This window comes from Clinocottus analis, unplaced genomic scaffold (assembly GCF_023055335.1).
Source record: "Clinocottus analis isolate CAN_PGR_092001 unplaced genomic scaffold, fCliAna1.0.p SCAF_1, whole genome shotgun sequence".
In the NCBI taxonomy this organism is placed as follows: Eukaryota; Metazoa; Chordata; class Actinopteri; order Perciformes; family Cottidae; genus Clinocottus; species Clinocottus analis.
This window is the reverse complement of record NW_027175820.1, coordinates 1,657,162-1,670,669: the sequence shown is the minus strand read 5'-3', so window position 1 is coordinate 1,670,669 and position 13,508 is coordinate 1,657,162. Positions and strand designations below refer to the sequence as shown.

At 45.4% G+C, this 13,508-nt stretch overlaps 1 protein-coding gene across 2 annotated transcripts in view; it reads left to right on the top strand.

The window, feature by feature from the left end:
* Window positions 1-12,292, top strand: part of ccdc102a (coiled-coil domain containing 102A) — a 46,762-nt gene extending 34,470 nt beyond the window's left edge. For both annotated transcript variants that reach the window (XM_068576272.1, XM_068576279.1), the window contains exons 8-10: window positions 4,926-5,096; window positions 5,352-5,455; window positions 10,256-12,292. In XM_068576272.1, the coding sequence (XP_068432373.1) occupies window positions 4,926-5,096; window positions 5,352-5,455; window positions 10,256-10,388 (408 nt within the window). In that variant the 3' untranslated portion in view covers window positions 10,389-12,292. The remainder of the gene's footprint in view (window positions 1-4,925; window positions 5,097-5,351; window positions 5,456-10,255) is intronic.
* The last annotated feature ends 1,216 nt before the right edge of the window (window positions 12,293-13,508 follow it).

Genomic DNA, 13,508 nt, shown 5'->3' with positions numbered 1-13,508 from the left:
ATGTATGAGTGAAAACACCCACAGGTTTGGCCTTTTAGTCGTACATTTGATTCCGCCATTCAGCCCGTTCATCGCGTTTTGTCTCAATGTTTCACGGAATCAATTCTCGAATTGCTGTCTGCTAGTCATACAAAGGCACAGCAGGTTTATAGATGTGCAACCTTTTTAAATAGTGATTCACATCAGGCACTAGGACAATATAAAAAAACAAAGTTATGTTGTATTTTTCAGCTATTCCACGGAGTAATACAATTGTGATAAATAACAAATGTCAGCTGATGTCTTGTCATGACACCCATGGCCACCAGGTGGGGTCGTTTACCCAACGTGCCCCTCTCTGGCGGGATAAGGACGGGTCGGGAAGGTCACGTTCAGTCTTTCTGTGGCATGGAGACCTTTCTGCTGCTGGGAAAAAGCAGCTCCACCTCATGCTGTGGAGTTGCTTTATCCGGCGCTGAGTGCTAACTTGACCCGAGGTCGACTTTGTCTTGTTTTTCTGGGGATCGGAGCCTTTTGCCAACGGCTCCAGCTTTCTTAAATGGCGCCATCTGCAGCGTGGGCCAGTAGATATGTGTGTATAAGTGTCGGTCAACGTACCCTGCGATGCATTACCCGGGTTATTTATGAAGCTCTCGGGTTTATTTCATGCTGCAGTTAGCAACAACGCACACTGACACACTCAAATCTAACCTTTCAGAGAGAGAGAGAGAGGTTGGAGGTGAGTCGGTGTGGAAGAGGATCAAAAAGAAGAGAATGGGAGATGAAGAGAGGATGAAGAAAGAAACAAAACAAAAGGGCCGACACAGGCAGAAGGAACCGGCATGAGCAAAAAATTAATAACGTGAATTAGTGACTCGGTTTGTTGTCCTGCGCCTCAAATACGAAGTGACGCACTTACCTCGACTACGATGGCTGAGGTACGATAGGTGAGGCAGCTCTGCGGTAGATCTCATTATGTTTAAGTTTTGGGGTGCTCATTGGTATTTAATGAGTATCACCTCATACGGCCTTTAATAGCAGGTTACATTGACATTATTTTACTGTACAATAATATGCTATCTATGCTTTCATGTCTAAAATGTCCATATTCATGTTGATTCACAACGCTTTTATTGATCTGACCTCTAATATTTTTTTTGTCCTCCGTTCTGTCATATCTCCTGTCATTGGCTTCCTCGTCGCTTATTAACCAATCAGGCAGGTGCAGGGCCCATAAGCCCCTCCCCCACTGTATTGCTCTGGGCCAGCCCTGATTATGAATCTAATTCTGCTATTTGCTGTGTGTGTGAGATAGTGTGAGTGTGCGTGTGCGCGTGCAAGGAAGAGAGACTTCCCTGTCTAAATAAATGCTAAATTCATTATGTCAAAGGGGGGAAGGGAGCTTCCATGTGTGTGTATGCAGGAATATGCAAGTGTGCTCCTAATGAGCTGCAGTTATGTACATCAGTTATTTCCTCATTCTGTTTTTTTCATTTTTATTCTTCGCACATCAAATACCTTTTTTCTTCTTCTGTGGAGCCGATGAATGCGTAGATCATATTTCCGGGCATAAGCCTGTGGTTTTATTTGTGTCTTTTTGTTTTTGTGGAACAGATGTAGCAGCAGACTTCAGGGTCTCTCCAGTCAAGGAGAAACATTTAACAGGCAGTGTGGCGTAACGCACACACGCACACATACACACACACACACACACACACACACACACACGTACAGTAACGCACACATAATTGTGCTTTTGTGTGTGAGCGTACAGACACATATTTGGCACAAATATATAAACCCATAATAGAGAATGAACACACACACATACACTTGGATGAACAAGCGTCCGCATACACACACACACACACACACACACGTACACACGTATATGTTCAGAAGCATGGAGGCACATATTCACGCTCATAGATCATTCAGTAATCCCTCATGTTTTATAGAGTCAGGGACTCCCAGCCTCTCGCCCTCCTCCCATTCATCCGTCAACCCTCTTTCCCCCCTTCCCCCACCTCCTCCCCTTCCTCCCAGACATTCATTATCTGGTCTTGAAATGATGAAACTGAGGGGAATATAGAGGTTCCTGGCCTGAAAGTAGAGACCCGGCTTCATTTCATTTCACCGGCCCTTCTGTCTGACGGATCACAGGCCAGGGACGCATTTCACACCATATTTATACCGATTATTGTTGTGGCTTATATTTGTATGATATCTAATATTTACTTGAATTGATAGTGTTTTTTTCTCCCCAGCATTTGTCAGGAATGTGGATATTTTAGGATGTCCTGTTGACCAAACTGGTGAAGCGATTTTGGAAACGTGACATACTTGTTTTTCTGCAGTACCGAACATACTAACGTAGCGAGTGTAACTATAAATGGAAGTCTATGGCTGCATATATTACAATTAAATTAGATGAATTAATCAAAAAGATGTTTTTTTTAAATAATTAACCAACTCTCATTAAAAAAAATTGATTGAAAAGCATAATAATTGCTAAAAAGGAATGAATGTAAAAATACTTTTTCAATAATTTCATAGTATTTCTGGTCATACATTATGCACACACAAATTTGATTTGATTTAATGATTTATATTTCAATGTCGGCAGCCGCAGACTAATATAATGGAGCCTTTTCTACTTGATAGGTGACGCGAGCGGCTCATAGATTATTTCCAGTCAACCAATAAGTAACAGCTGATGATTATTTCAGTACCAGGGTATGTGACAGAAGAATAAACGGGTGCGTTCCCTAAAATGATGAACTAGTCTTGAAAAGGAAAAGGCGGGTGATACTCTGAAGCACCAAATGTGTACTAATCCGCCGATGAAAGTAGTCCCCCCAAAAAAGCACTCCTTCCTCTTGTCTGAGGAACGTTTGATGAGAAACACAAACTCCAGTGATCAGCTGCTTTTGAGGGAATTATTGAGGCCTTTTTTAGGAAGACAGGAAGCAGAAAGAGAGACGGATCAAACATGGACAGTAAGAGACATATGGAGCAATGCCACACTGTCCTTTCCATGCGCAGCTCGTCTTTCTCCAGTCGGCCAAAGCAGACCATGTCGCGTATTCTCCTTCCCTTTTCTCTCCATGTGCAGGCTGCTCTCTCCTCTTTGTTCTCATGCTTACCTTTTATTATTCTATGAAACACCACCCCACCGATTACCTCCCCCCTACTTCTCCTCATCCCCTCATCCCCGTCTCAAGACCCTCCTCCCCCCTTCCCACCTTCAATTATTCCCCTCCGCATCACCCCGCCGCTCTTTGTTTGATCTGCTCTGGGGTTACAGTGTGTGTGTGTGTGGCATTCAGACGTTCTGCCTTAATTATCAGCTGGATGTTCAGTGAGTGTGGGGGTGGAGGGTCTAAGTCCCACCTCTTAAGGAATGTGTACATGTGTCTATTGGTATATGCGTCTTTATATTCTGTCTTGACGGCTAGAAGCATCAAATATTTATCAGGTGATAAAGATAAAGGGGTGGCTCAAGCACAGATATCGATAAATAAATAAATAAGTGAAGGGCACTTCCCACTCCTTGATCCGGGCTCGGGTTTTTTTATTGTTCCTGTAGATATCTCATTTCTCTCCATCGTATTGTTGCACGGACGCGGAAAGGCTTTCTTGGAAGCGTCTGCGTCCGGGGAGCCATTAAAGGCCTCGGACGGCAGAGCGGGAGGCCGAATCAACGCCATCAAAGCACATGGAAGTGCAGTGAGTGACAACGGTGCATTATTGATGAGGCCATTAGCTCCGCAAGTGCAGACTTTCCCCCCAGCCCGATCCGAAACACAACATAACCTGTGGAGCGGAGAGTTGTTTTTGCTATCGGCTCAAACACGACCGCAACCGTGATGACCTGGAGCTACGGCCCGAAAAATAGGCAACCCGACCAAATGTTAGCATGCAGACGTGTTCGATTAGAGGCCGTTAACATCCTGTGACGGCTCTTGTCAGTGCATCTTGGATGCTGTTATAGTGGTGGCGGTTTATTGGCTGGGGATAGAGAGCTCCACTCTCCGTCCTGTGCAACACTCCAGCTGATTTTGCCAAAGTGCTTCTGTCCTCACCGACTCCAGCCTTTGTCCGATTGAATACGCGAAGCACTCTAGCGCACGGATTTGTCCACGAGACAAATTTGTTGTGTTTATTGGCCCCATAAAAAGCCAGCGTTGCAAGTGCACAGGTGCTGCTGGCCGGCAGCGGACGCAATTATGGTCGAAAGTCTGAAGATGCCATTTGGGAAGTTTAGTCCGTGGGAGTCACCCATTTTTGGATTTCATTCGATATAAACACATGGATTGAATTCATATTGGACTATCAGGTTCATATTATTTATTTTAAGCACATACTTTAATTGTCACACTGTGTCTGAGGCTCTTGAGCCCAGTCAAGAGTACTGACACACGGACATATTGCAAATATAATTCCAATTTAAGAATAAGAATAGAATAACTCAACACTTACTGCATTTTCTTTTAAAATCAGCAAGTTGTATACAGGTTTTTTTTCAATTTGTATTCATATATTCTGCTCACATCTAAAGTGATTATTGCGACAGAAATTGGCTTTCTTTTCAAGAGAAATTTGTTCTTTTCAAGAGAAAAAAGGTGATATGTCGATGAGAACGCCCGCCACACCTCAAACTGGACTAGACAATACAAGGCAACCTCAGGTTCTCACGTCGGTCTAATATAATAATGGTAATAATAATAGTAATAATAATGTATTGTCTGTTTATAAGTACCAGTGAAACAAAAATCAGAGCGCCAGATCAGTCGTTGTGTGGTACGTTTACTGAAACAATGAACCGATCGTAGAACCGATTTATATATTGTTCAGTTGTAAATGAGACCGTTTGACCAGAGTCAGCTCTGCGTCGTAAACATGAGTCTCTAAGCTTGTCTTTCTCCGTCCGTCTGTGTCCTCAGGAGCTCGGCGACCTTCGCCATGTTCACGCCAAGCTGAAGAAACAGTTCCAGGAGAAGACGGTGGAGCTCGCCCACGCCAACCGGCGGGTGGATAGCCACGAGGCCGAGGTCAAGAAGCTGCGACTGAGGGTGGAGGAGCTCAAGAAGGAGTTGGGACAGGCAGAGGACGAGGTAGGACCACGGCGCATGAAGCCGTAGCTCCAGCTGGCGGACCAAGCTAAGCTACCAGTTAGCTAACTACATCATCATCTTCAGCAATAACAAACATGTATCCCTCATATGTAGCGCGATTCTACTTTCACCGAGATTTCAGACACAATAAAATATATCAGGTGTGTGTGTTTGTGTGTGTGTTACCCTTTACACAACCCAGAAGTCGTCAAATTTAAGTGCCCGCTACAAATATGTGTGTTTCTGTGTACCCAGTTGGATGAGTCCCATAACCAGACCAGGAAGCTGCAGAGGTCTCTGGACGAGCAGGTGGAGCAGTCTGAGAACCTGCAAGTACAATTGGAACACTTACAGTCAAGGTAAGACACACACACACACACTCACACACACACACACACACACACACACACACACACACTGCAGAACAGACTTCGGGTGAATGTGCCAAGGATCTCTCCAGACAGTGTTTTTATACGAAAGGCTTTGACGATCAAATTTGCGCACAAACACGTCGCTACCTCCAAAGCAGAGTGACACCCGGTGTCACGTCTGATGTCACTTCCTGCGTCGCACCGCGGCTGCAACGGAGGCCAAGGTAAACACGCGGTGCCGACGCGACGCCTGGCTGCCGTGCGTCAGCGTGAAGCCCTGCAGGGTCAGCCGGTGGAGTGATTTTCAATTGATCGAGTAAAGAAAGAATGAAATAAATCTGGCGAGCAGCACCATCACTCCCACTTCTAATGGAAGCCGTATTGCTCCCGGTAAGTGCCGGAGACGTCATCTCACATTCAACTGTAAGTGGTAACATTTGCTGTGTGTTTACTCGTCTCATCAATGTGCATGTAATGTGACGTGCGCTGCCTTTGATATATCTTTCAAAGCAATATTACAGTTGGTATTACGTCATGGACCCGTGGCGGCGGCTGGTTTCCACATTGTCTGATTTAATGACAAAAAAAACAGACAATGAGCTGTGCGTGAGACAGTTAGGCCCCATTTACACCTGGTAGGAGCATGTGATGTGAATCTGAGTGATGACATCTCACCCGCGCGTCTTTTTTTACACCTGGTATTAAAATGCATAGTTGCAATTAGATCAGCAGGTGAGACTTGTTAGATAACGTGTCTGCTAGATGTAACTGAAGTCTCCTAGATTTTGGATTTGAGTAGCCTTTCAACTTTAGTATTTTTATTTTATTTTTATGATCTTTACTCCAGGTTTCCGGCACCGTAACATATTCCACACCAGTATCTTGTGATCGAACTTCACAGAGACATTTGAATATCTTGAGAAAAGGCTTATGCCTAAATGGAATTTTTGTTCTCGGAGGATGAGCGGTGCCACGTGTAGCAGCAGCGCTCACGCTCCCAAACTCGCCCAGACAACCATGAAAGCACTTACTCAAAACAAGCCATGTTCAGGTGTGTGTGTGTGTGTGTGTGTGTGTGTGTATGACGGGTAGCTGACGGCCTACTTGTAGCTGCCAGGCTCACTGTGAGCCTCAGCACTCACTTCTCTTACCATTCAGAGATTAGCTTCGTCAGATCTGTGTGCATGTGCGTGCATGTGTGTGTGTGTGTGTGTGTGTGTGTGTGTGTGTGTGTGTGTGTGTGTGTGTGTGTGCGTGCGTCAGTTTAGCTCTCCCACTCTATCAGCTTTGCACAGTCCTCAGCTCTTTGGTCTCTGCCTCTCCCTCAGCATTCTCTCCGTTTCCTCCGCGTCGTCGCTGCCGTCCCCCCGACAGCCAATCGCAGAGCTCCCTGTCGCGGGTTACCCTGGTAACAGAGAGCTCGGTTGCGTTGCTTCGCTCTGTGGAGAATTGACGGGCCTGTCGGCATGGTAACGGCTTCAGGAACTGACACAAATCTGTGTGTGTGTTCCTGTAGAGGGTGTAATTTAAGAGACTGCTCGACTCGGGTGTGAGGTTGTGTGTGTGTGTGTGTGCTTCATGTTGATGGATGGCTCTGTTCTGACTACGTCACCTTGTCCTGTCAGCGCGTTCTACACCATGTGCCACTGACACATGTTAGCATTCACGGGAAAGTGTGTGTGTGTGTGTGTTTGTGTGACAACCCGTACTGTGTGTGCAATGTCATTTAGTGAAACTTTCCCCAAGGACTAGGAACCTTATGAGGGACCTCAGGCACAAGAGGGAAGGAAGGGTCTAGTTTCAAGGAAACACTTTATCAAGGAAACACTTTATCAAGGAAACACTTTGTCAAGGAAAAGGTCTCGTTTCTCGTGACCGACATGGACCTTGATATCATACGTTGCCATTTCAAAAAGATCCTTACGGTGCAAAGAGAAATTGAATGTCATTGTAAAGTCTCCATTTCCACGTTTAGCGTGTTTAGCCGCTACAGTATAGCGTGTCTCTTTAGTGCAGCACAAGCCAGAGGAAGCACCACGCAGCTAATAAGCTACGTTAGCTTTCTCCGTCATGGAACCGCCTCAAAGCACCGTGAAGACAGTCGGCTGGAGGGGCGGCGACGTCGCCGATCCGCACGTCGAAGTTCACACAACTTGACGTCAACGTCAACAATTTGGCTCTAACGGAGAGAAACACATCTGTCCGTTGGGGGAGCACTAAAACTGTTTGGCAACCACAACGTCTGCACACACACACACACGCACACACTGCGTTTCAATCAGCGGTGGCTTGAGTTTCCATCTGTGGAAAGTGATCCACTGCATCGCGGCCACACTGTCGCTCTTGCAGGTGTTTTGTTTTTTTTTTTTTTTCTGAGGAAGGCATCGATCCTCCTCATCGCTCATTGACAGAGTGACCACAACACAGCTTGAAACAAATGGATGGTGGGCATCTCTGTCTCTTTCCTACCCCATCCTGACTCTCTCTCTCTCTTTCCTCCGGTCTTTGTCTATAGATTGATAGTCATTCGTGTCTGTTGCTCCGCTAAGTGTTTGTAGGCTCAATAGAAAAGCTTTTAGTGGCTCGGCTGTTGTTGTGGTCCAAGTGTTTACGATGGTTTATCCACCGGTTGCTCTGACCCCGACCCGGCCTGCCGACTGACAAACGTCATACAGCCGTTGACACAGAAAGAAAGAGAGAGAGAGAGAGAGAGAGTGAGGACCAAAAAAGGAGGAAGGAGATCAATTCAATCCTTTACAACTCTAACACAGAGCATGGCTTAAGTGCTCATTCATGATAACATGAAAGCCGAAACAGTCAGAAAATGTACAACTCCCCGCTTTTGTTTCTGTTCGCGGCCTTTTGGTCCACTTCATAGACTGCGATGCGAATGTAAGATGCTAATCTGTGAGTGTGATATTAAGTAACACAATGGGCAGAAATGGGGAAATATTGGTTTCTGTGCCAAGAGGTCAAGACGGAGACAATTTCACAAATTTTACTCCAGTCAACGACGAGTGTTTCAACGAGCGTGTGCAATTTACATATATCAGAAATATGCTCAAGCCATGTTCCAGTTTATTTTTGTACATTTAACTCTGGAGGGCATGGTTCTCCTCTGCGAGGGCGCCCTAAAGGGCTGTTTGTATTTTTTCCTCCACCATTGGGCCATCCAGGAGGGCACTTTTGGTGGTTCCCCCTGAGTCCACCAGTAATAAAAGCTTTTCTCTAGCAACAAACAGCCAGAATACCTAAACAACAATACTAGTTGTCTCCTCTTCACCCTTTTCTCCACTCTCTTTTCATCAAATTATAAGAGCACCAGTGTGTCCCTGTGCTGAAGGTAAGGTCACGTGAGGGACGCATAAATGGATTTAGGTTAAAAACGAGGCGAGGATATGTGATTAGCATCTTCAGAGGGCGTTCAAACAGACTTGGATCAGAGGCGACGGCAACTGAAACGCATAAGAGGATTTGAACTGACTCCGCTTTGCTTTGCTTCAAACCATCCTGACGTGTCGTGTGTTCGAGGTAAAAAGGAGGGCAGCAAGTGCTGGGTACAATCAAGTGTGGCCAAATCTATCTTCAGGGTTTGTTTCCTAATCAGCTAAGCTTGCATCTGGGGAAGAAAATCAATAGTCATTGCCTTTTTTTTGGATTGGAAATGCACACACAGCTCAGGGTGAGATGGAAATTTGTATTTTGTGGCACGTTGAAATCAACTCTGGCGTATAGGTCACATATTCCCCATTATTATCATTTACCCTCAGCACAAACAAACCCAGCGATATGAAACATGTCAGTTAGCTTAGCTTCAGTCAGCTGGTGTCTTCTTCATGTATTTATATGATGCTAACCTCTAGTGCTGTACTTTCAGTCAGTGCTGATACCCTCGTAATAATAGATTATACCCTATAAAATGTTAAAGTGGGAAGCCTGCCATACCTCTGGTATTACTTACTAACTGTGCGGCTTTAGGGATGACACTGAAGGCTGCACGGACGGTCGGGTCATCAAACCAAAAATGTTTTTTTATTTTAGTTTTATTTCCTGAGGACAAGCCCCGTCCGAGTACTGAGGATCAATGAGCAATCAGAAAACCACTGGGGCGCACTCGCCAGTTTGTTTGGATGATGATGATGATGATGACAGATGACAAATAGCAGAAACGCTCTCACGCTGTCATCGGTGTTTATTCGTCAATAAAAATCTCCAAAACTTCACAAACAAAAGCTCCAGTTACTCAGAGCCACGAGAGCTCCACGATGATGGACACAAGTCCAGGCAGAGGAAATGTCAGGTGCAAAGCAAACAATGACAGAATTATATAAACTAATATTTATACCTGTAGCTTTAATTATGGAGGTGTAATTGAAGACTCTTGACTTTTTCAAATCTTTGGATGTTTTCAATGAAACCGTTTTTGCGTGCAGTAAAAGTTAATAATTCAGTCGGTAATCGGCTTTGGGCTGGCGTTCGATTCCCGGCATGAATTATGTTCACAGTCCGGCCCTGACCGACGCAAACTGCAGGCGTTACTGCGCCTCGACGAGCGAGTTCAGTTCATGAGGATGTTTCCACCGGAGGAAGAATGTGGCGACGTCGCAGCTCTTCAAGGAGCTGATGTGTGTCGACACTGAAGAACAGAACACTTCATTTACAGAACTGTCATACACTTCAGCTTTATGATGCTCTTTTAACACCTCTCTCTCGCCCTCTCCCTCTCTCTCTCTCTCTCTCTCCCTCTCTCCTTCTCTCTCTCTCTCTCTCCCTCCCTCCCTCCCTCAGGCTGCGGCGGCAGCAGCAGAGTCCCGGTCTCTTTGGGAAGATGCGATCGGCTCGGTTCGGTCCTGAAAACCCGGACGTTCAGACCAGCGACATGGACGAAGAGGAGGAGGAACTGCAGCTCCAGATACCATGACACACACACACACACACCCACACTCACACACACACACACACACAACCATAGAGTGAAGCAGGATACACTTCTCCACGGACATCAGCAGTCACATGAAGAAGTTGAATACTGTTTTTAAAGGACCGCTCCAACAATATGGGAGATATTTTACCCAGCGCCGGTTCAAGAGGACAATATCACATTTTTATCTCTGCGCATTCCACTTGGATTCAGCTGTTCAGCAATTGATTGTTGGCCGTGGTCATGATCAATAATCCAGGCTTTTTTGTCAAAGAAAGAGAGCGGGACAAAACCACATCATTGTTCATCTGTCGACTTGATGTCGTTTTCAGCAGCGTGAGAAGAACACATCGAATCTTAACGCACAACACCCAGACACTCTCATGCACACACGGACACACACGTGTTTGGACTTACTTGCATATCCAGACACACAACACCAAGAGCAACCCTGGCGGACGCGTGACAGACATTAACAGGACGTCCACCAAACCTCTCGAGCAGAGGCCGACGCCCATTCTTACCTCACATTATCACAAGCATCACACCTGTACTACACCTGTACTACACCTGTACTACACCTGTACTCTTCTGAACTGTGCTACTGTATTCAATCAAACCGACATCACCAGTATCAATACTTTCCTCTTTGCTGTCAGCTGGGAAGAAAATGCCTTTTATGAGCTTGAAAGTGTTGTTTCATCACACGGGAAAATCATTTTGAAAATCGTTTTAGGAATTTCTCCCGAATATCAAAGATTCAAACCCGACCTTTACAGATTCATAAGTTACATGCTGGCTTCACACGCATCGAGAAAAGAAAAATAAACCTGAGAGGGACTGAAACAGAATATGGCCGGCGCCAGCATGCCTTAGAAGCAGTTAGGGCTGAACCAAATATAATTTAATTAACATTCAAGGCAACCATCTCTCATCTCATTTGATGATGTCATCACCCTAAAAGAGAAAAAAAATGGGGAAAAAATGGATTCATCTTCTTTATATTGGTTATATAACTGTAATTTATGGTGCTGTTCGATTGCTGCCAGACTTCCCTTTGATATATGTGTGCGTGCAGCGGGCCTCCCTTTGTATGTTAGCGGGAGAGAAAACTGTTTTCAGACCGCAGTGTTTTTGAAAGACTAAACTCCAACAAATACAGATGGAAGAGGAATATTTTGTCGGATAAAATCATGATGTGAATTTGGGTTTGTTTAAATGCATTGAGACTTTTGGAGTCCTACACCCGACCCGTTAAGAAAGACAATTTGCCCAACCTGCAAAAATATGTGTTAGTCAGCCACCCAAACCCGACCCAACCTGCAAACCTACAACTTAACGCATTATAGTCGCATAATTGTGTGCTGCGGCGCTGGTTGTGTGTGTGTTGAAATACAGGACAGCGAGACAAGAAGAGGAGGTGGAAGGTGGACTATTGCACGCAATGTTTCTGTACGTTTTTTCCTAATTTACTCTGAATGCTTCTTTGTCACAAACCCCCATGATGCTGTGAGTTTACCCGAAACCCGCACGACCTGCAGGTTGTGGCTCGACCATCGCATGACTAGTCCGCAGCCTCCGCTGGAATCTTCTTCTACAAATAGGATATCGCCAAGAAAAAAATGCGGCCGGATCTTTATCTGCATCTGTGACGGCATAGACATGCAAAAAAAAATAACAACAAAAAAGCCGTGCAGCATTTTTTTGGTACAGCCTGAGTGGCAGTACGCACGAAGAGCCCCGCCATGTTGATTTAGACAGAACGTTGTCAGGAAAAGTATTGAAACTCCCAGTATTGATCTGCCCACCCCTCACAGGGATGGTTTTATACATGAGGGGAAGGGATGAGCATCCTGCAGTGTTTGAGGGGAATGTAAACTAGATGTGTGTGTGTGGGGGGGGGGGGGGGGGGGGGCACTTGTATCCTCCTGTAAGTGCATTAGGCCTGATCGTTTCACGATGTAGTAAAGTAGTGGGCAGTTAGCAGCGCGACGGCCGAAAGCATCCGATGATGGAGTGTGCACGACTGCAGCTGCTCCTCGACGATGAAACTCATGTAACGGTGTTTCTCAGACGTTATGTACATTAACATGAGCTCAGCCAGAGAATGTACAACATCCTCGTGATGGGAAGAGATCGCAGAACGCAACGGATGAGTGTTTCTGTGAACGGGGACTTGCACCACTAAAAGGCCACGTCAGCGTTTTTAAACTGTTACCTCTCGTTTCAAAGTCTGTTCATACCAATGCGATCTGCACTGTTAGTAGAGCAGAGAGATTCTTCTGCGGAGGGAGAAATCATCCTGATCAAATCTGATACGACTCCGTTGACCAATAGAAAACCGTCGTGACAGCGCTGACCTTGAAGAAACCGCCGGCCAGGAATTGGCCATCCACTTTGTTCAATTTGTTCTTCTTCTCTGTCGGAGCGTTGCTTTGTTTTGTTGTATGTTGACAGCAGACCGGAATCAATGGCACAAAAACACAGTGTTGCCTTATGGGTATTATCATCCACTAGCAACCAGGCTGAGGAGCTGACGGCGAGAAACCTCACTTTCTCTTTCTTTAATACCTCTTTAATGAATGAAATGATGTACATGATGTGATTCATTTTAGGTTCAACAAGGAAAAATCCCCCTTAATTAGATGTGGATGTCCAATCAGTAGTCGCAGTGGACGTCTATTGAAGCCTCCGTGCTTTAAAACATCCCCATGAATACGGCGAATGTTCCCTTTAAGGCTTAGGCATGGTATAGTTTTCCTCAAAAAATCTCATAAATCCCAAGTATTAATTTAATATCCAGTTATTCGCTCAGGATTGCATTCAGCTGGGATGCCCCCCCCCCTGCCCAAAAGCAGCATTGGGACATCATAGGATAATGAAACACACTGAAACTGACGCCAGTACAATTCTTGTGGGCTTAATGCTCGCTTACTCCTTTAAAATGGCCCAAAGTCTTCAGCAGTAGGAGGAGTTTTGGATACACTTTGGCGTGTTGGACCGAAGAGTTAATTTATTTGCACAAAACTTGGCCGGGATGAATCTCCCGCCCGTGAAATAGCTCCAGTCTAGCGGAGAATACATGCAGTCGTGAAAGCAATAAAACATTCATCTATCTTC